Genomic DNA, 23,535 nt, shown 5'->3' with positions numbered 1-23,535 from the left:
TAGATGCTGGTAAAATAAAACTGATATGTGGAAATATTTAGCTTAATATGCAAAGTCAAGTGTAAGACTAATATTTGTAGGTTAATGACAGAAACATCCAGATATGTATTTTTATCTGACAACTGAAGGATAAAACTTAAAACTAAATAAATGTAGAATATTTCATTTTTTTTCATGTAAAAACATTTAAGTGAAAAAATATATACATACATGTATATCACGAGCATAGCAAGTAAAATTAAAGATATTTTAATAGATTTTTTTTAATTGTTACCTTCAATTTTCTCTCTCTTGTTCACACACACACAATTAAAAATAAATAATAAACTTTTTAATTTAAAATAAAAAATACAAATATTATACAATTTAATTATATATATATATATATATATATATATATATATATATATATAATTTGCATTAAAATTGTTAATTATTTAAATTTGTCTCTCTCCCTATCTTTACAGTATATACACAAAGTTAAAATAAAAAATAAACTTTTTTATTTAAAACAAAAATGAAATAAAATATAACTAACATTAAAAATAATATAATTAAATAAATATAAAGAAAAAAAACAATAAAAATAAAACAAACAAAAAAACGAATTAAAAATGCTAAATTTAATTAATTTAAAAATATTATTTTTGTATTTATTTATTTTATTTTAAATATTATTTTTTAATGTTTTTAATTATTTTTTTATTAACTTCTTATCTAAAAGCAATAACTCATCTTCTTTACTTTGTGCCTAAAAATGCCCTTCAGATTTGATTATATAAAAAAAAAACTGCATTAGCACAGCCTTTTGCACATAATAGTGTTCAGCATCAGCTTTAATGCTTACAAACTGTAATGCTCAAGCCACAGAGCTTGCGAGTGTGCGCACAGCAACCACAAACATAAGTCTTCTTTACGGTTCAATATCCAAGCAGCCTAATTGTCTGAGTTGCACACAGTGTAGTCAGGAGTGACATTAGTAAATGAGATTGGAGGACTGGGCCGCCTGAGAAATTCCCTCCACACACCACACGTCTACGTCCCTGTTACATGTGCACATTTCTCAGAGTTGTTTTCTAATCATGATGTGAAGTTCTCTCCAGGGACGCTCAGGCTGAAATTAAACAATAAAACTTCACACTTCCTAATGCGATTTTCGAAACACTCCAGGTGCGACTGAGAAATGCATTCTGGGAGCTTTGTGGAGGGTCGGAGGGTGAAGTTAAGGGTAAGAGCTGGCAGATGCTGTAGAAATAGCTCTCTGCGAAAGGCTGCAGCAGAATGAGCCGCCTGCTACCCGCAGATGTTGTTTACCGCCAACTCATCTAGCGGAGTGATTAAACACAGCCATCACCGCCGTATTGCCCAGTCCACCGGGACCTGCCCTTAATGCTTAGCGTCTTCTACGAATGGTTCATCTAAAAAATTAAATGTTGTCATTATTTACTCACCATCAATGTTCTCCCATACACCTATATGTACAGCTATATAAAAAAAGAACTTCAACTAGTTTTCAAATCTTGTTTGTATCGGCATTCATTTCAAACATGGCACCTTTAGATATGTCACACAAGAAAACTTACATTTTTGCTATTTTCACTAGAGCTGGGTGATATCAATATATAAACAAACAAAGAAAAAGAAACAACAAAGTTTCATTGTTTGCATAAAAAAGTGAAGTTTCATAATTACTTATAAAGCCCTGAATGCTTTAGCTCCTCAATACTTGAGCGAGATAATATTGCATTATAGTCCTCCACGTCCGCTGCGTTCTCAAAACTCTGGCCATTTGATAATATCTAGAATATCAAAATCAACTGTGGGCCTCAGATCCTTTTCCTATTTAATGCCTAAACTCTGGAACAATCTACCTAGTGTTGTCTGGGAGGCCGACACACTCTTGTCAGTTTAAGTCTAGATTAAAGACCCACCTCTTTAACCTCACATAACAATAACACACTAACACATTTCTATAATCCAAATCTGTTAAAGGATTGTTAGGCTCCCCATTACATCCGATGTACTCGTTACATCGTAAGAAGAATGGCATCTACGCTAATATAAGTCTGTTTCTTTCTTATTCCGAGGTCACCATAGCCATACGGATCCAGATCGGAGGTGGATCAGCACCTAGAGTCGACCTCTACAGCCTTGAATGTCAGCAGAGACCATGTCAAGTATACGAAACCTAGAGATAGATCCCCTGTGTAAAACAAGACGAGTCCTCTGCTCAATTTGACGTGCGTTGCAGTCTGGAATTAAATCATGCCATGTTGGTGTCGTCTGGCTAGAGGGGAACTGGCCCCCCGACTGAGCCTGGTTTCTCTTAAGGCTTTTTTTTTTGTCAGCGATGGAGTTTTGGTTCCTTGCCGCTATCGCCTTTGGCTTGCTTAGTTGGGGACACAATTTCTGGCAACATTGTTGTCTTGATTGCACAGACTCTATTGGAAGAGAGTTGAACTGAGCTGGACAATGCCCTCACTGAATCAACAATGAACCGACTTTAACTGATAAACTGACTGTTTTCTATTTTCCTCTTGCATTATCAGCACACATTTTTCCTGTCTGACACTGTAAAGCTACTTAGGCACACTGTATTTTATAAAGCACTATATAAATAAAGGTGAGCTGACTTGATTTGATGAAACCTCATCTCAGCAGACTATTCATGAGAACAGTGAAAATCTCATCCTATCCAATATAACGGGATCCACTTAAAAGTGGATTAAAGTGGCGTCTATCTCCGCTATCTGTCTCTAATCCTCCACAGAGAGTGAAATACTAAAGGCCGGAGGGAATATGAACAGATACTTCTACAGGATCCTGTGGTCTAATGCGTTCCCTTCTTCATCTATATGCGTTGGTGACATTTTAATACGGGTATTCATGTACCTGACAGAAATTCCCAGTTCTGTCATTTTTTTTAATGCATTAAAAGGCATCATTAAACACTCTTCTAATATTCTCTCAGGTCTGTCATGTGCTCAGAGTAATCAATAAGGAATTATGTAATGAAAATTCATTACGCTGTCAAAGAAGTGATTTCAGCAAATAATAAATGAATGGCTGTGTGGGGACCTGCATATTCAATGTTCAATGAGCAAAACAAACAGCATCATACAAAAACAAACCACTTTTTGTTCCTGACAAACCGAAGGACTTTCTGTGTATTTTCCAGTTTTTTGTAACTGGATTTACAAAAATAAATCAATAAATATATATTAATTAAGTTGCAATGGCCTGTTTACTAAACTACTACTAAACTACTAAGAAAAAGTTATTATTTTCATTTAGCTTCACTTGATGTATTAAAATAACAAATACTGAAATAAAAATTCATAAATCTATAAAAATAAAACACACACACACACACACACACACAATAAAATTACTAAAGTTTAAATTAAAATGGAAAATTCTAAAATAAAAATAATAAAAGTAAATATAAAATACAGTTATTCAAAATTGATTTAAAAAAGGCTCATCTCAAGTCAGATCCATTTTATTTTAAGTAGCATCTCCTTGAAAGAAAATACATGTTAAATTATATAACAAATATGACTTAAAACTTACATTTATTTTCATTTTAGATTATTAGTTATATTTATACAATTTTAGGAGTATCTCATTGATACTAAAACAATTTAAAATCCAGTTGTTCATAATTTGATTTTGAAAATAACTTTACAGAGATTGCACCCTCAAAGAACAATTTCTAACCAATGAAATACAAAGAGCATAACCAGAAAAAGTATATGTATCTTTCACAGTTAATTTCCAATACTTTTCCAGGCCATGATATTCCCAGTTTTTACTGAATCACGGGATTGCTGCAAGATTCTCTGTGACATGTAGCATCCGAATACTCACCAACTTAAAGGTCAATACTTTATAGGTAACTGGGTCTTCTACAATCTTCTGAAGGTTAGCAGCCACTGGGAAAACACATGTAGAAAAAGATACTGACATTAGAACTGAACGACAGAACTAAACAAATGATATGTGGATAATATGCAGTATCTCAGTATTCATGTATTTGCTCTGAAATGGTTTGAAGCAGGGGTCTCGAACTCAAATTACCTTGAAGGCCAAATTGTGTGTAGCTGTGAATCTTAACTACATGCATTAATTGGTACAGTTATAACGTTACTGATGCATGGACAGATCTTTTTTCAGAGCTGAGCGACTTGTCTTATCAGTATACAGTACATAGCATATGGCTCTGTATGTTTAGTGAACTAATGACTCCTGGAAATGTTTCCCTTTTCAATTTTCTCCTTGCAGATGAAGCCGGTATGAGCTCCATTAAAAGGCCAGAAACATCACGAGTTGCTCTGATGTTAGGGTCAAAAGTCATTCAAATACTTATTAATTCTTGCAAATAATATTTATATAATATTATTATATGAATATATTAAAAGAAAATGTTTATTCATTTAAAAAAAATATCAATTAAACTTAAAGTAGAGCATGCCATATGGCAAGATTATGGGTTAGTTTCTCAGGAAAATGCATGTGAAAGTAATCACATGTCTACCTTCAATGCAATGAAAATCATTTTAGCTAAAAGTGTCTGCCAAATGCATAAGCATAAAGGCAGTATTTTTAGGGACAAAGATGCACAGCAATAATTCAAACATATGTATGGTAACTGTAAATAAAAGCATTGCATTTCAAATATACAGGCAAAATAAAATTGCTGCACTATGAGTGTAACTGATATTAAATGTTTAAAGATCCTTTCTCAGAAAACAAAACTTAATATCTTTGGTTTGCATGTCAAGTTACATACATACATACTTACATCTTGATATGAAGCATATGCAACATTTCATAACTATGAATTTAAGATTTTTTTGCTTCATTTATGGAACGGCAAATTAAGACTTCCTAAGACGTGAAATCTATTAAGACGTGTATTGGAGTTTAATATAATGCACATGCAACTGACCCACAACAACATCAAGGCCATTGACCAGACCAGCAGAGAAGAGCTCCTGAGAAACTCCATCAGCAGTGTCTGAGGAGAAAAAACACAGATGCACAGCGTGATATCACACCAAGAAACCCGTCAGAACACAAAGTTAAAAGCATGTTCTAGCAAACCCACGCTCACAAACATCAACAAACAAGATGCAATGTCCTCGATTGCACAGAATATCTCGAGCTGGGCAATGTGACGCGATGTAGCAAGCAATGATCGAAAGAAAGCAGTTTAGTCTTTTATGGTTTTCCACATTATAATAAATAATAAAAAATTTCCAATTATAATAAATGATGCGCAGTAAAACTTCAGATGTGTCAGAATCAGAATTTAGAGTTGGAAAAAAAGAGTTTTATGATTGGCATTTTAACCTTTAAAGAAAATGTTAAATAATGTGTGACTTATTTATTTGTTATAAATAATCTAAGTAATTTTTGGTAATCAAGCTGCCAATAACAAAAGAATGTAAAAAATGTTGTTGCCTTTTTTTTGTGTGCTAAATTGCTATTTTGTACACATAAATACCAAATGAACTGCAATAATTGTAATTACTTTTCCCTAATTTTTGAGAATGTTGAAAGATTAAAGTTGCATTAAAATCAGGGAAATTGCACTTTTTCTAAGTCCGTAAAGCTATAATAGTATATCCTTCAAAAACAGAATGACTAGTTAAAAACCAACAAATAAAACACACATTTAAAAATATGTATAACTATACATAAATAAAATATTGGTTTATATTTTTAGACATTGTATTTGATTAAATAAACACAAATGTAAAATATACATTAATATACATATATAAAAAAAATATTAGTTTTTTAATAAATAAATACATAGAAATGTATTAATTAATCTTTTTAAATATATACAGAAGAAAATATATACAAGAAAATGCTTTTAATCTAGCTGGAAAACATGCCTGGAAAACTAAATTTCCCATGTTTCCATGTGGTTGCAATACAACAATAAATATATCTATAAAGCATGCAAACCTCATGCCCATCCATTCTTTTCATTTTATTGCACTAGCACTAAAAAAAGCTTCAAAAGTCTGCCGGAGGGTGGAAAAAGAAATGGTGCCCAATTTATTCAAACCAAAATCGCGTCATGATAACGTTTCCCGGCCTCGTAAGTGGGAATTTTCCAGGAGGATTTGAAGGCAGCATAACACTACGACTGCAGCTGATGTATGATGAGGTGCACTGACCTTGTCCTGGAGTGAATTCAAACCGTATGTCATTCAACTCCTTCCTTGAGTTCCTGAGGGAAAGACGGAGAGAGAGAGGAGATATCTGTGGTGAGAAATGGGTGTCCACCTGTCCATCTGACTGTAAGAAAGCCAAGTGAGATCACGGCCATCTGTGCTGTTTCACTGAGCGTGTTTGCCGAGCCTGAAGCACACACACACACACACACACACAGATACGAGCCTCAGAGGAGTCCTGTCCTCAGAGCTCTCCAGATAATTATTTTGGAAGAAATTTTGACAGTGCCAGTAAGCAAGCAATCAGTTCCATGTTTTAGAAACCAGCGAGCTTCTTCTGTGATTTCAGGGTTTAACACAAGCATTCAGGTGGGCTTTTGGAGGGAGTGCGGTGTTCATTTGAGTCGGTTTAATGGAGGAAGGCTTCACTGTGCTGTAGGTGATCTGCGGTTAAACGGCATTTCATATCACTAATGGATCTTTCATCATTTATAATGTTTTTTCTCCGTTTCGAAGATTAACGTGGTCACTATGAACTGCTGCTGTATGGAAAAGAGTTGTACTGCAATGGAGGACTAGGAGTGAAATGACGGAATAATCATCAATTTAACATAAAAGGGAGATCAATTATTTATTTATTAAATGGACAACATAAAAGACATTTTAAACTTAAAACTATTAAAAACAATTTTCAAAATAAATTAAATAAAAATAAATGAATAAATATAAAAAAAACACACTGACATTTAAATCAATTTAATTAACGTTTAAAATTGCAATTAAATAAATTCTTTGAATACATATTTCTTAAATTTTAAAATAAACTGCTTCATTTGTTCTAAAACACAAATTACAAGTTAATAAATACTTCTTCAATTTAAAAATAATTGAACATTTAAAACACAAAAAATTGTGTTGTAAAATAAATTCATATTTTTAATGCAAAAAAAAACTGACTTAAAAATCTCTATCTAATTCACATTATAAAATGTAGTTAAATAAATTAATATTTTTTTACATTTAAAAATAAATCAACATTTAAAACTGTATATTTAAGTTTTAAAATATAATATTTTTTAAATTATATTTAAAACTGTCTATTTAATTTGGGTTTTAAATAAGTACATGGACCATAAATAGTGTCGAAATCTACTTAACAATATGCAAAATCTAACCAAAAACAACTGTTATATTAAATGCATTACACACATCAGGGGTGCAGCAGTGATATGAAATGTTTTGCTTCTTAATTAGCAAAAAAGGATACTTGGCATCACTGAAATAATTACCACGTACTAAAGATGTGTTGCCAAATGAAAATCTGAAACATAATGACTATCTGCCAAAACGGGCTGAGGGACTTCCTAACAGTGGGGTATGATGGTATGATGGTTCCTGGAGTGAATCTTCATGATGCTAAGGCTCTGGTGTTCTCAGTAAACACACCTGGAGTGTGTCCACACTCACTGATGTTCATGATAAAGCCAGATCTGAGCCAGACCTTCACTTCGCTCTCTCCGACATCAAACAGTCTGTTCTGCTTCAGCAACCAGGCCTGACAAGCTCATTAACGTTACGTTTTTTGCAGAGAAAAGGCAAAGGACACAAATAATATTCAAAGGCTACAGTCACCAGAGCTATGGGACATGAAGCTCGGCATGCTTCCCCGGGGAATGTGTCAAACAGACAGGAAGCAGGTGGACACTCTGAGTGAAAAGTGCCATGTCAAGAACATGTCCAGGTCAGATTTCATGCCATTTTACACCCAATTTCAGAATTGTAAGTTGTACTAAAAGTTTGCGGCTTAATCATGCTGCCTTCTTAGAAACCTTCTTTTGGGTTTCAGATTTATTCTTCACAAAGACGAAAAAAATTCACTCACAATCACTAGTGAATATGCACACATACTAATATATATATATTAGAATGATTTCTGAAGGATCATTTGATGATGCTGAAAATTCAACTTTCTGTCACAGGAATAAATGACATTTTAATGTACTGTATATTAAAATAGAAAATAATTATTTTCTAATAATTATTATCTTATTACGATTTAAAATAATTATTTTCTATTTTAATATACATCAAAATTTAATTTATTCCTGTGACAGAAAGCTGAATTTTCAGCATCATCACATGATCCTTCAGAAATCATTCTAATATGCCGATTTATTATCACTGCTGAAAACTGTTAGAGTGCTGCTTAATATTTTTTGGAACCTGTAATACCTTTTTTCAGGATGCTTTGATCAATAAAAAGTTAAAAAGAGAGCATTTCTTTAAAATAGAAATCTTTTCTAACAATATACACTACAGTTCAAAAGTTCGGGGTCACTTAATTTTTTTTTGTTGTTGAAAGAAATTCAAACTTTTATTCAGCAAGGATGTGTTAAGTTGATAAGAAGCGATAGCAAAGATGTATATTGTTAGAAAATATTTTTATTTTAAATGAATGCTGTTCTTTTTAACGTTTCATTCTGCAAAGAATCCTGAAATCTTTAATCCAGTTTTCCTAAAAATGTTTGGCAGCACAACTGTTAATAATAAATCCGCATATTAGAATGATTTCTGAAAGATCATGTGACACTTTATACCGGAGTAATGGCTGATGGAAATTCAGCTTTGCATCACAGAAATAAATTATATTTTAATGGATATTAAAATAGAAACCATTATTTTATATTGTAATAACATTTTGCAAGATTACAGTTTTTTTTCTGTATTTTTGATCAAATAAATGCATTCTTTATGAGCATTCTTTATGATTTGTAAAACATTACAAGCCTCACTGATCCCAAACTTTTGAACGGTAGTATATATATAAAGTTTATTTACAGACATTATACTGCGACACGGCGTAAAACTTGACATATCTTTTTTGATTCTGTCTCTCTTCAAAAGACCTGATACTGTGTTTGCTGTACGAATGTATCATTTTATGAAAGGACAAGACTCAATATTAGTGAGTTCCTTCAGCGGCTGCTCCAGAGCTCCAGCTGTGCTGTTGAGCCCAGTGGACTTATTTAGCAGATTGACACTTGCATTAGCCTCATTTTCTCTAGTACTAGATTATAATGACAGCAATCATCAGTGGTGTCGCTCTCCATCCCTCCGTCTCTCTCCCGCTCTCAAGTAGGTCACTTAACTGATTGTCAGAGGAATGGGATCTTACTCCACACCAGTATACCAACAGCAAATTTAAGAGGTTTACATAGCCAATCCCACATTATGATGCATGGTGGGTTGTCAATGGCACGGTGGACCTTGAAGACTAAAAAGGATTTTAAAAAGCTAAACCATCATGCTGGCAGCGATAAATACGTCATGGAGCTAATCAAAAGTAGTCTGTAGGGGTGTGAAGCAATCTCAGCAGGCAGATTAAATGAAGCCTGATTGTTTGTTTCTTGGGATTTGAATGATTTCTGTCGTTTTGTATATCTTCCTCCTATGCCTTGTTACACTTTTCTGATTTCATTTCAGTTTAAGGCTGATATTATCATATCGATAACATTCTACTGCTTTTTATTCATTAACATCAGAAAATAAATAGTGTCTGTACAGCAACAATTTGTGTATTTTAAGGTTAATCAAACTTAAATCAGTATCATTATCAAATTAAATCAGCATCATGGAGTATATGAGTATTAAACATAAATTTACATCAGGTAATTATATATTGTTTCAGAGCAACAGTCAGAACAAAAGACATAACTCGTCATGCTCAGGTACAAAGAGAAAAGCCTCACTGTTTAACAAATAACTAGATACAAGAATTAAAACAGTAAATAATTATGTTAATTTGTTAATAATTACGTTACGTTAATAATTAAACATTTGTTTAATTATTGATGGAGTAATTGCATTGCAATATCCATGACTGTAAAATAAAAAAATATATAAAAAAATAAGGAAATCAACATTATAAAGTTTTCAGTGGGTTTACTTCAAACATTTTGGAAAGGATAACATATCAGGGTATTATTTACAAGGTAACTTCTCCAATCCGAATTTAGAGGTGAAATCTAAATAAAAAATAAGAAACAGAAACAACAAAAAAAGTAATATAACGAGATGCAAAGAGATTCACTTTATGCTTTTAAGGTAAAAAATATCAGTTCCAGAGGACAAACATTGACTCTTGGTAGTAATAATAATAGTAAAATAAAATAAAAATAATTCTGTCTGCAGAATCTTTAAGCAGGTTGTTGTTCTTCAGTCTCAACAGCTAGGTATATATGCAGTCATCGCCAGCGGCTGACACAGCACAGGCATCTTAGAGCCAATCTTCTCACTGTCGTTATGTTTTGACAGTTTTCGGAGGTCAAGCTCTCGAGACAACCATGCACACACACACTCCCAAAAACACAGTGGTACTCTGTGTGAAGCGTGGCCGGCCAGCCATCGGGCTGCTGTGATTCAGTCATTCGGTATGGCCTGCTGTTGTTATCCAGCCAATCAATCCTGAGAGAGCCGCAAGGCATGGGAAGCCTACTTGACACTTGTCTCCTGCTGGCTCGAGGTGATATTTTCACCCTGTGGCCAGAGGAAATCAGCACCCCGCTACTCTTTTGGGAGCCTCTGGTTCTCATCTAACTGATCTGATATCCCTCTTTCCCTCAGGAGACATCAGCTCCACAGCCACTTGACTGTAAAAGACCTTACCAACCAAACAAACAGGGTGAGCTTCAAGAAAACTGGCAAGAACATGCCTGGGTTTCATTTCAGCCCCAAAATCTAAAGTTCAAAAATATTAAATTATCATTTTAGGATTAATATGCATTGTAATATTATTTTCATAACAATTAAGCACATTTTCACCACAATTATCATCATCATATAATGTATAATATAATATAATGTAAAAATAAATGAATAACAATTATGCAAAATATATTGGTAATACCTTATTTGAAACCTTTAATGCCATATAAAATGCATTAATTATGACTTGTAAATTAATGCACCTTGTAATGCATTTGTATATCTCATGAATAATTATAACCACAGTTATAACAAATTATAATATTTATCTATTCATTGTTACATATTTAGAAAGTAAATGATGCATTAGACAACCAAGTTCAGTTTTAACAATGAATCTGAAAATACTATAATGCAACTTTATGAAAAGATATAATGCGTTAAAATTTATATTATGAATCTTGTAAAATACATTTTTATCACAATGATCTTCATCAGAGCAAAAAAAAACTTTAAAAGTACAAAATAATATATTTGCACCTAACAGCAACTTTTTTAATAAGTAATAAATAATAAAAAAAAAATACTGAGTGGACGTTTAAGAACAATTAGTTACATTTAACTTAAGAACCATTTATGTTTTTCCCCGCTGTGCACTTTATTTTCCTCTAAAGAGCTGCTAAGTAATGAGAGCAGGACTCTAATTAAGGGAGTTAATTTAATTCAAAGTCCAGCTCTAATGAGGTTTCACTCTGTTCAGTTTTGTCTGGTCTGAAAAATGGGATGGTAGTCTCACAAATCAAAAGGTTTCAAGCTGAGTTTGCTACGGAGTACCCTAAATTACAAAGACAGATTGTTTTAAAACAGACACGTCCAAGCTTGCGGGAAAACTGAGTGTGCAATATGCAAATCACACCAAATTGTAAAACTTTTCCTGATAAATTGTGCATAAAGTGTGCTTTGGACCAAAATCCATGCGTCCCAATCTTCACAGCATTAATCTGCATTTCTTATTCCTGTGGTTTTTAACATTTAGTGTTTGCTAAGATAAGCATCATGGAAGGAGGCATAGGCCTTTTTTAAATGACCATACAAAATGTTCACCTGGCTGATATATATAAAAAAAAAATGCATAAATACATAAATAAAGAAATATTGGGTCATACGTACATCTGTTTCATTTCTTCATCACTAGGATCACCAAATAAAAATATTAATAATATTATAATGATTGTTTTCAAACAGGTTTCCTGAACACTTTTCATATTTTTTTCAACACTTACTTGCTGTTTCTCATTGTTGACTCACTTAAACACTGTTTATTTTGAAGTTGTGTGTATATATATATATATATATATATAATACTTTTATTCAGCAAGAATGTGGTATACTGGTGAAAAGTGAAAAATTTGTCAATTCATAATGTTACAAAAGATTCATATTTCAATGCTGCACTTTGGAATTTTATATTCATCAAAGAATCCTGAAACAATCCTGACGAGTCATGTGATTAAAATCTCTGTCTACTGTGGCTTTATTGGTACAATTTTCCTTGGTTAAATTGTGGAAAATCAGAAAATATTGCCTCTAAAAATATAACACAGTATTATTTATTGTACTTGCATAAAGACAGTATAGGTCTATCATATTTGCACTCATCTGATGAGACACTTATTGCTTGAGTGATGTTGCTTAACATCATATGCTATAAATATGACACGGGCAGACCTGAAGTGAGTCATGAAAGCACTTTAAGAGTGCTGGACTAGACTGCCTGTCAGAAAAACACAATCTAACCCTCTGAATTCGCAACTGTGAAATGAATCTAAATGTAATTCACCCTCCATAAAGAGGCCTGAGCGCAGAGCATCAAATCGAACGCAGCTTTCCGCTTCCAGAGCTTCATTACACACTAGTGGCGCGTAAAGAGCTTTGAGTAAGACTCCTGCGAAGTCGTGAAGCAGGGACAAATCCGTATCATATTCCGGCACAAAGGCTGTCAGAGATGATCGGCCAAACCCTTCATTGTTGGGTAATGGGAGCTGACAGGACCGAGCTAAAACCATTGAGCGTGATCTGAGCCAGAGCTACAGTAGAAATGCCTTCACAGCCAGCAGGCCGGATAACACCACCACTAGTTGATTAAATGTGTGTGAAAACTTCACATATGAGGTTCAGTGTTCCTCTGGTGCCATTATCTCAGATCCACTACGGCTTACAATGCTAGACTCAATCGCACACAATTCTTCTAACTAGAAAATGACACCAAAAACACTAACTGAGGCAATAAGGTAGAAGACAGAATGCTAATAGAAAAATGCATGAAAGAAATCAATATGGAAGTTGTAGAGGTTACTAAATAAACACAGTAAAAGTAAAAAAAACAAGTAATAACCCAGTATCAGAAGCATGAAGTACAACTGCTTTCAAATGCTCAAATGTCCATTAGAGGCTGTTTGAATGTGCTTTAATGGGCAACGTTAATGTAAACGATTATTAAGTGAATGTTAACATTATGCTGATGCATCTCAGTCTGCAGTGTAAATGAATCCTAACAGATCTGCTGCTGTCGATTTCGTTTTTAACATTAATTCATCAACAATACTTAGAAGGAAAAGAGAAAACCACTCGCTGCTCATTTATTTCTTTGTTCTTCCTCACTGACTTGAATAATTTGTTGAAAAACCTGAAGGAATGTTTAATTAATTGAGAAACACTCAGACTACAGTACATAACATTCATTTAATTTAATGTTTATGATAACATTTCACTTGACATAAAAGTATGCGTCAGTAACAAATAGCTGTTTTGTGGTTTCAAGGTATTGCAATTCTTGAAATGTCATTGATCAGGGTGACACCATTCAGAAGTGAATTTATAATACCTTTTCCTTTCTAATTACAATACTGAAATACTGAATTAAAAAATGAATTAAGCTAGCTAAAGTAAGCAGAATCACAATTAGAATTTAAAAGCAAGTAAGAAGCATTAAATGAATATGAGAAATTCATATAACTATAATTTTAACGACAGACAGACAGACAAGACAGATAGACAGACAGACAGACAGACAGACAGACAGATAGATAGATAGATAGATAGATAGATAATTAGATAGATAGATAGACAGACAGACAGACAGACAGACAGACAGATAGATAGATAGATAGATAGATAGATAGATAGATAGATAGATAGATAGATAGATAGATAGATAGATAGATATCAAGGTCTTTGTGTACTGGATAGGGATGGAAGTGTGTGTGTGTGTGTGTGTGTGTGTGTGTGTGTGTGTGTGTGTGTGTGTGTGTGTGTGTGTGTGTGTGTGTGTGTGTGTTCTGTGCTCTATAATGAAGTGTTAGGAGGAGCCAGCAGACAGCTGTTATCACATCAGCCCAGACCATATTCCATACGGGAGTGAGACCAGCTTCTGTGCTGAGAAACTTTCCCAGACAAACTCTACGCTATTATCTCAAATGAGAATGCAGGATAAAAAGAGTCTTTGAGGCTCATTTATATGAATAATATATGAACATGAATGCAAAAGCTAATCAAAAACACATTATTGTCCAATATTGTATCTCTTTTCAAAGGTGTGCGAGTATAATAAAGCAAAAAGCCACGAGAGGCCGTTCACTGCAGTGTTTACCAAGTTTAAAGAATGGAATTGTCTTAAAGAGACAGTGCACACAAAAATGGAAATTATGTCTGCATTTACTCACCGTCATATCATTCCAAACATGTATGCGTTTGTGTTTTGTGTAATATTTCAACTGTGAAACACAAAGTCCATAATATGAAAGTGAATGGGTCCAAACAACATTGGAGTCCATTGACTTTTACTGTATAGACAAAAAAAAAATTTCAAACTATCTTATTTTATGTTCCACTTCTATGCAGAAAAAAATTGGCATATTATTTCAGTCAATGAATGTGGAAAATACCAACAACTACAAAAAAACACATCAAACTGTAACAGACCAAAAAATTTAACATAATTGCTATACACTATCAATCAAATGTTTAGAAATCTCTTATTCTCACCAGAGCTGCATTTATTTGATAGAGAAAAGAAACATTAATGTTGTGAAATACTATTACAGTTTACCCATTTCCTACTGTAATATATTAAAAATAAATATTATTCCTGTGAGTAAAAACTGAATTTTCAGCATCATTACTCCAGTCTTCAGAGTCACATGATCCTTCAGAAATCATCCTAATATGCTGATTTGCTGCTCGAGATGTTCATATTTTTGTGGAAACCGAGGTTGAGGAAGCAGTGTTTGAAATCTTTTGCAACAATGTAAAAAGCTTTACTGTTCCTTTTGATCAATTTAAAGCACCGTTGCTAAATAAAAGAATTGTTTTTTGTAAGTATTTTCTTGCACAGGTTTCATCTCTCACACTGGCATTTCCTCATATTGCACTCAAGAGCAATGAAAAGGATTTAAAATCAGAGCAATATCTAGAAATCCATGCTCTCTCTGGAGAATTCCTCACTCTCTCTCGCCCTTCTCTCCAAGCCTCTCCACACATCACTTATTATCTTGTCAAACACACACATTTTTCTCTCTGCCAGCTGAATCCCAATAAACCCCAGATTTATAGACTCATGCCTCTGTACGCTTCATGATGGGATCCAGAGATTTCACACTGCATTTCTATTTCAAAGAAAAACTAAATATCAGGAAACTGACGCAATAACTTTCCTTTCTAAACAAGCCACCATTGTGATCAGACAGCCAGTAATTCAGCACTTTCATACTTCACCATAAAGGAATAGAGAAGGAAAACATTTTGAAATTGCACTCACCTTCCAGCCATCCAAGATGGGGATGTGTTTGTTTATTCATCAGATCAGATTTGGAGAAATGTAGCATTGCATCAATTGCTCACCAGTGGATCATCTGCAGTGAATGGGTGCCGTCAGAATGAGAGTCCAAACAGCTGATAAAAACATCACAATAATCCACATGTAATCCACATATCTCCTGTCCAGTTAACATCTGGTGAAGCCAAAAACTGTGCATTTGTTAGAAACAAATCCATCTTTAAGGCATTCTTTTCTGGCCAAAATACTGGCCAAGAGTACATAATCAACAATAATGCCTCCTCTAGTGAGAAAGTCCACCCTCCATTCATCAAAATCATCAAAATCCACCAACATATTTGCTCAGAATTGTTTTCACTTTTCACTGCTTGATCTGTGCAGATTTCTCTCCTGATTCACACTTTTCACTGAAAGCAATATTATGGACAGAGGATTTGCATTAAAATCAAAAGTGACCTTTTAAGGTTGAAAACATCTTAATGATGGGTTTTCTTTATTACAAATCAATTACTGTACTTGTGGATAACAGTGATGATTTTATCAGCAGTTTGGACTCTCATTCTGACGGCACCCATTCACTACAGAGGATCCACTGGTGAACAAATGATGGAATTTCTCCAAATATGTTCTGATGAAGAAACAAACTCATCGACATCTTGGATGACCTGAGGGTGAGTGACTTTTCTGCATATTTAGGGTGAACTATCCCAATTCGTGTATTTAGATAGCATCCCGTGCAAACATTTCCACTGCACCAGGTCTGTAGATCTATACAAGCATTACTGAGGTCCCACCTTTTCACACCACTAAAAAAAACAGAGACCCAACCGAAATGGAGTTCATAACTGAGCCAAATATTCAGATCATCTTGGGTCAATCTCAGCCTCGGACAGGTAATCATAAGAGTATGTCTGTTTACGGCTTTACCGATCAGCGCGTTCACTGATTCTCTTGAGTGTATTTACGTCAAAAATGATTTGCAGAGTTAATTAAAGTCATTTGAAATCATTTAGCAAGCGCACACAAACAAGTCTATCCCTCGCTTTCCTACCCATTATCCTGATCCGTTCTGATAAGCCGAACACCTGCTCTCGCTGCTGACCTCACTGCGCAAATGGATGCGAGCCACTGTCTCTGTTCTCCTGCATCTGTTTACAGCAACTTCCTCTCTCTCTCTCTCTCTCTCTCTCTCTGTTCAAACTCAGATGTCCGTGCAGCTTGATTAGGTGTCCGTTTTTGCCACTGAATCAATGTTGTTTAGAAGTTTGAATGCCGATAATTGAAAAGCCTCTTCACACGCTTCATTCTCTCTGTCATTCCAAACTGTGGCTGTTGAGGGTAATTGGTTGAAAGACAGAAAGATTTCAATGTAATGATTAGCTGTGAACATCCCAGTGAACCACACAACCTGTAGACACTTTTTTCTTTGCTGATTCTGTGGATTCAGCTAGATTTAAAAGGTAAAATGTGTTGAACGGAGCCCTACACTCTTACTGGTAACTAAAACATCATTAAAACAGCTAAAGATTTAGCCCTTTATGAATCACATTATGTTAAAACAAATGAATCAGTGTGTTATCAATATGAAATGCCCATTTTGCTTCAATTTTGTGTGATACAGAATTTTTTATGCTAAAATGTGTAACTTTTTTGGGAAGTGAGTGGACATTAGAAAAGTAAACAGGGTAAATTTTTATCTCATGTTTGCGTTACATGACTATTGACCTTTTACCTAGACCTGTGATAATCAACAAATTTATTTTCTTCTTTTTTTCGTATAAAAATATGGCATTTGTTGCATCAAACATCATTGTATAAACGTAATTCAATGTAAATTGTAATAATCATAATTAATAATCGCAATTACAATTTCAAGGGAATAATCGTGCAGCCCTAACTTCTTCACTTTACAAATGGTTGTCAAAAGCAAAAATGCAACAAAATCGATCATATTATGTGAGAAAGTGTGATTTGGTAGAGAAAAAAAGCCACTGTCTCTGCAATCAGCACCCCAGCATTATTAAGAAACAAGTATTGGATTTCATTAAGCAAATATGATGCAGGAATATGATTATAAATATGATTACACTCTGATGTACCTCACAATCAGGAAAAAAGATCTGCCGCTACTTCCATGTCATTGTGACTTTAAAGTCCCCATGACATCGAAACTGAGTTGTATTTATTAATGGTCTTATTGTGAATGATTCGTATTAGACAATCCAAATGTCATAACTTGCTCTTCCTGTAATATGATGACTAATAAATAATGACTCGTATTTACATTCACCTTCATTCAGGTATGTAATGCTCACTTTCACAGTCCAATCAACAGCTGACGAATGACCTCAAGTCCCGCCCTACGTTTTTCATTGGTCGATTAGCTGCTTCACAATGCCCACTTTAAATAAGTAAAACACAACCATGCTCTCGCAATGGTTTTGTCAAACACTCGTTTTAGCCTTTCTGGCCTTAGACGAGATCTAAGAACAGAGTCTACTGTCTTTTGCATGGGCTCAAACACGAATTCAGGCAGGAGAATGCAAACACAGGTCAGGGTTGAAGGACCGCTTCCCACACTTAACACACAAAATGCATTAACATGATGCACTTCAACATGAGGCGAGAGACGGAGGGAAAGAGATCGTTTAAAAAGAGACAAACACTTCTACAACCCGAATTCCGGAAAAGTTGGGACGTTTTTTAAATTTTACTAAAATGAAAACTAAAGGAATTTCAAATCACATGAGCCAATATTTTATTCACAATAGAACATAGATAACGTAGCAAATGTTTAAACTGAGAAATTTTACACTTTTATCCACTTAATTAGCTCATTTAAAATTTAATGCCTGCTGCAGGTCTCAAAAAAGGAACGGGGGCAACAAATGGCTAAAAAAGCAAGCAGTTTTGAAAAGATTCAGCTGGGAGAACATCTAGTGATTAATTAAGTTAATTGATATCAGGTCTGTAACATGATTAGCTATAAAAGCTTTGTCTTAGAGAAGCAGAGTCTCTCAGAAGTAAAGATGGGCAGAGGCTCTCCAATCTGTGAAAGACTGCGTAAAAAAATTGTGGAAAATCTCATCATCTACAGTGCATAACATCATCAAAAGATTCAGATAAACTGGAGAAATCTCTGTGCGTAAGGGACAAGGCCGGAGACCTTTATTGGATGCCCGTGGTCTTCGGGCTCTCAGACGACACTGCATCACTCATCGGCATGATTGTGTCAATGACATTACTAAATGGGCCCAGGAATACTTTCAGAAACCACTGTCGGTAAACACAATCCGCCGTGTCATCAGCAGATGCCAACTAAAGCTCTATCATGCAAAAAGGAAGCCATATGTGAACATGGTCCAGAAGCGCCGTCGTGTCCTGTGGGCCAAGGCTCATTTAAAATGGACTATTTCAAAGTGGAATAGTGTTTTATGGTCAGACGAGTCCAAATTTGACATTCTTGTTGGAAATCACGGACGTCGTGTCCTCCGGGCTAAAGAGGAGGGAGACCTTCCAGCATGTTATCAGCGTTCAGTTCAAAAGCCAGCATCTCTGATGGTATGGGGGTGCATAAGTGCATACGGTATGGGCAGCTTGCATGTTTTGGAAGGCTCTGTGAATGCTGAAAGGTATATAAAGGTTTTAGAGCAACATATGCTTCCCTCCAAACAACGTCTATTTCAGGGAAGGCCTTGTTTATTTCAGCAGGACAATGCAAAACCACATACTGCAGCTATAACAACAGCATGGCTTCGTCGTAGAAGAGTCCGGGTGCTAACCTGGCCTGCCTGCAGTCCAGATCTTTCACCTATAGAGAACGTCTCGGGTTACTTGACTGTAACCCTGTTCCCTGAAAAAGCGGGAACGAGATGCTGCGCTCAATAGCGCTAATGAGAACATTCTTTGTTCGACCGGTTGTGAAGCACGTGTGTCAAACACGCCAAGAATTGGCTTACATAACCTCGGCAGGTGACGTCACTGATAACGTGCACCTGCAGGTTATAAATAGACGTGAAACGGAAACATCCTCAGGTTACCCCTTTGTCTGAAGAGACGTCCGGACACGTCGACAGTGTGGCATTGAGGCGCAGCATCTCGTTCCCGCTTTTTCAGGGAACAGGGTTACAGTCAAGTAACCCGAGACGTTCCCTTTCAAAAGCTACTTTCGATGCTGCGCTCAATAGCGCTAATGGGAACGAGAATACCAACGCCGCCACACTGTAAGTGTCTGGACCCCCAAGGCTGTGTAGTATGTGTGCACAAACATCGAAGAGGTCTCAGACATGACTCTGGGATGTGGACTCAAGGGCATGGGAGCCCGGAGTAGCATCGACATCCAAACTATAGAATCTGACAAATGTCTGCGGAAAGGACCAACCTGCCGCATCACACACTTGCTGCAAGGGCGCACCTCTTGCTCAAGCCATTGAAGATGCAACCCAACTGGTTGAATGGGCACTAACTCCTAGAGGCGAAGTTTGACCACGCGCCTCGTAGGCTAGGGCAATAGCAACCCTCACCCAATGTGAAACTGTTTGCCTGGTGGCAGCCGCACCCCTGACTGCGGCCCCCACGGCATATGAAAAGCTGCTCTGACTTACGCCACTGGCTAGTGCGGTGGAAGTAAATCTAAAGAGCACATACTGGACACAGTAAGTGAAGTCTCTTCTGCTCCGGTGTTGTAAATGGCGGAGGACAGAAGACTTTGGAAATTAGTAGGATGGACATCCAAACTATAGAACCTGACAAATGTGTGCGGAGAGGACCAACCTGCCGCATCACACACTTGAGCAGGAACATCCCTCACCCAATGTGAAACTGTTTGCCTGGAGGCAGCCCCCCCCCCCGGTTGCGGCCCCCATGGCATATGAAACGTTGCTCTGACTTATGCCACTGGCTAGTGCGGTGGACGTAAGTCTGAAGAGCACGTACTGGACACAGTAAGTGAAGTCTTTGCTGCTCCGGTGTCGTGAATGGCGGAGGACAGAAAGCTTCGAGAATGACCGGATGTATGGTCGAGAAAGGAACTTTTGGAAGATAGTTAGGGTGAGGATGCAAAATAGCTTTGAATCACCTAGGGGCAAAATCGGAACAGGATGGCAGGACTGACAAAGCCTGTAAATCCCGAATTCTCCTTAGAGATGTAACGCCCATAAGAAAAACAATCTTTAGAGTCAGAAGCCTGGCAGGCGCTGATTCTAATGGTTCGAATGGGGGGCCAGCCAACCCTTCGAGCACTATGGCTAAATCCCATGAAGGGACCGTAGCTCTAGTGGGTGGCCTCAACCGCTTAGCCCCACGAATGAAGTGGGCGACTAGAGGGTGCTTTCCAACAGAAACCCCATCAATCAGAATGTGGCAAGCCGAAATAGCGGCCACATAGGTTCTGAGAGTACTAGAGCCTGTGCCTGAGGACAATTTCTCTTGCAGAAATTCCAGTACTGAAACAATTTGGCAGTGAGCTGGGTCTGCATGGTGTGTCATGCACCAGCCCTCAAAAACACTCCATATGAGGGCATAAGTTCTTTTAGTGGAGGGAGTCCTAGCACTTAGAATAGTCTCTATTACTGTGGCTGGAAGGCCAGCATCTGTGGTTGGTCCCCTCAGGGGCCAGACGTGAAGGTTCCAGAGCTCAGGCCGGGGATGAAATACTGTCCCCTGTGCCTGAGAGAGAAGATCTCTCCTGACTGGAATCGCCCAAGGCGAGCCATCGAGGAGGGATATTAGATCTGGGAACTAAACTCCGGTCGGCCAACGGGACGCTATCAGTAAGAGGCGAGACCCCTGTCGACGGACCTTGGCCAGGACTCCCGGGAGCAGAGCAATCGGAGAAAAGGCGTAAAGACGCAGTCTTGGCCACGCATGGGCCATAGCGTCCAGACCCAGGGGAGCTGGATGAGTCAAAGAGATGTAGAGGGGACATTGTGCCATCTCCTGTGAAGCACAGAGGTCCACTTCTGCTACTTGAATCTTTCCCAGATTTGACTACTTAGGGGTGGAGTTTCCATTTCCCGTGTTTCACAGCTTGTCTGGACAGCAAGTCTACTCCCACATTCATATGCCCAGGAATGTAAATCGCCCTGAGGGACAGGAACTTGTCCTGTGCCCAAAGCAGAACCTGGTGCGCTAACTCATTCGAGCGGCGCGACTGCAGTCTGCTCTGGCGATTCATTTAAGAGTCTACAGATGTGTTGTCCACCCGCACTAGGACATGGTAGCCTCTCAACTGCTGGAGGAAGTATTTCAGGGCCAGAAATACAGTCTTCATTTCGAGGCAATTGATGTGCCAATTCGAGAAGATGACCTCTCCAGATCCCTTGGGCTGGACAGCCAACTAAGGCCGCTCCCCAGCCCATGAGGGAAGCGTCTGTCATTAGCATCTTGCGATGACAACACGGACCTAGAGTGGGACCCAAAGTCAGAGACCGGGGTCTGAACCACATAGATAGGGTACGAAGCCCCTGGCGCGTAACCCTTAATTGCCACTGGGGATTGGCCCTTGGATGAAATCCCCTGGCTCTGAGCCACAACTGAAACGGTCTCATGTGCAGGAGGCCCAAAGGTATTACCGTGGATGCAGCTGCCATGAGACCTAAAACCTTCTGAAAGTGATGAACAGTGACTTTCTGGCCTAGCTTGATGTTCTTTAGGGTGTTTAGACAGCTGTGCCTGCATTATGATCAAATCCCATACCACACCCAAATACGTTGTCCTCTGAGCCGGAGAGAGAACGCTTTTCTTGCCGTTGAGTCTCAACCCCAGAGATTCGAGATGAGCTAGGACGACATGCTGATGTCGAAGCGCAAGCCCTTGAGACTGGGTCAGATTCAGCCAGTCGTTTATATACATTTTAAATGTGGATGCCCTGGAGTCGTAGAGGAGCCAGAGCTGCATCCATGAATTTCGTATAAGTGCGGGATAACAAAGCTAGGCCGAATGGAAGAACCTGAGACTGGTAAGCTTTGCCCCCGAAAGCGAACCTCAGGAACCTCCTAAGTTGTGGCAATATTTCAAAATGAAAATACACGTCCATAGATCTGTGATTGGACGCAGCCCCCCATCTTTCTTGGGAATCAAGAAATACAGACTGTAGTAGCCTGACTCTCTGTCTGGCAGGGGAACACATTCTATGGCCCCTTTGACCAGCAGAGTCTGTGATTCCTGTGTCAACAGATATGCAAGTGCCGGTTTCACAGAGGTGGAGACCACGCTGTTGAAACGCAGAAGACGATGTGCAAACTGAATCCCGTAGCCCTTCACTCCAGTTCTTTTGACTCATGGGGAGATATTTGGCAGTAGCTTCCACGCTGCCAGCTTCTCCAAAAAGAGCACTTAATTGTGACACTTTGTTTGTTGGGGGGGGGGGGTGTCCTGAAACGTGGCAGGAAGCAACAGAGCATGTATCATTTTACTGGAGGCCACTGCCCCCCGAAACACCGGTGGTGGCGGAGGTTGTTCAGTGATCCCCTAAGGGTGCCAGGGAGGAGCCTTATACTTCTGATAGAATTTTCCAGGGCCCTCCCTGAGGGGACACACCCTTTGTCCTGGGCACAGCTTAAGGCCCTTGCTTTGGTCGTAATGACTGTACTTTAGTCCAGCTCCATCTGCGGCTGCCAAGTGCTACAAGCTGCTCCCCAGTCTTATGAGGGGGCGCACAACTCGCCACACTCTCTGTGAACCTCCTACCCCAGAGGAGCTGGATCGAGTCGGGACTGTTTATTTATTTATTTCTTGACAGCCCCGACACTTGAGCACAGTGAGTGAGAAACATATTAAAGGTCTCCTCCTGGCACTCAGACTTAT

General features: G+C 37.4%; 1 protein-coding gene across 1 annotated transcript in view; it reads right to left on the bottom strand.

The window, feature by feature from the left end:
• Positions 1-23,535, bottom strand: part of stk39 (serine threonine kinase 39) — a 62,975-nt gene that overhangs the window by 2,016 nt on the left and 37,424 nt on the right. Inside the window, exons 15-17 of the mRNA XM_059562526.1 lie at positions 6,195-6,247; positions 4,952-5,020; positions 3,871-3,935 (exon numbers count right to left, since the gene is read on the bottom strand). Of these exons, the coding sequence (XP_059418509.1) occupies positions 3,871-3,935; positions 4,952-5,020; positions 6,195-6,247 (187 nt within the window). The remainder of the gene's footprint in view (positions 1-3,870; positions 3,936-4,951; positions 5,021-6,194; positions 6,248-23,535) is intronic.

This window comes from Carassius carassius, chromosome 11 (assembly GCF_963082965.1).
Source record: "Carassius carassius chromosome 11, fCarCar2.1, whole genome shotgun sequence".
Taxonomy (NCBI): domain Eukaryota; kingdom Metazoa; phylum Chordata; class Actinopteri; order Cypriniformes; family Cyprinidae; genus Carassius; species Carassius carassius.
Note: the sequence above shows the minus strand (reverse complement) of the source record. Positions and strands in the feature narration are given on the sequence as shown.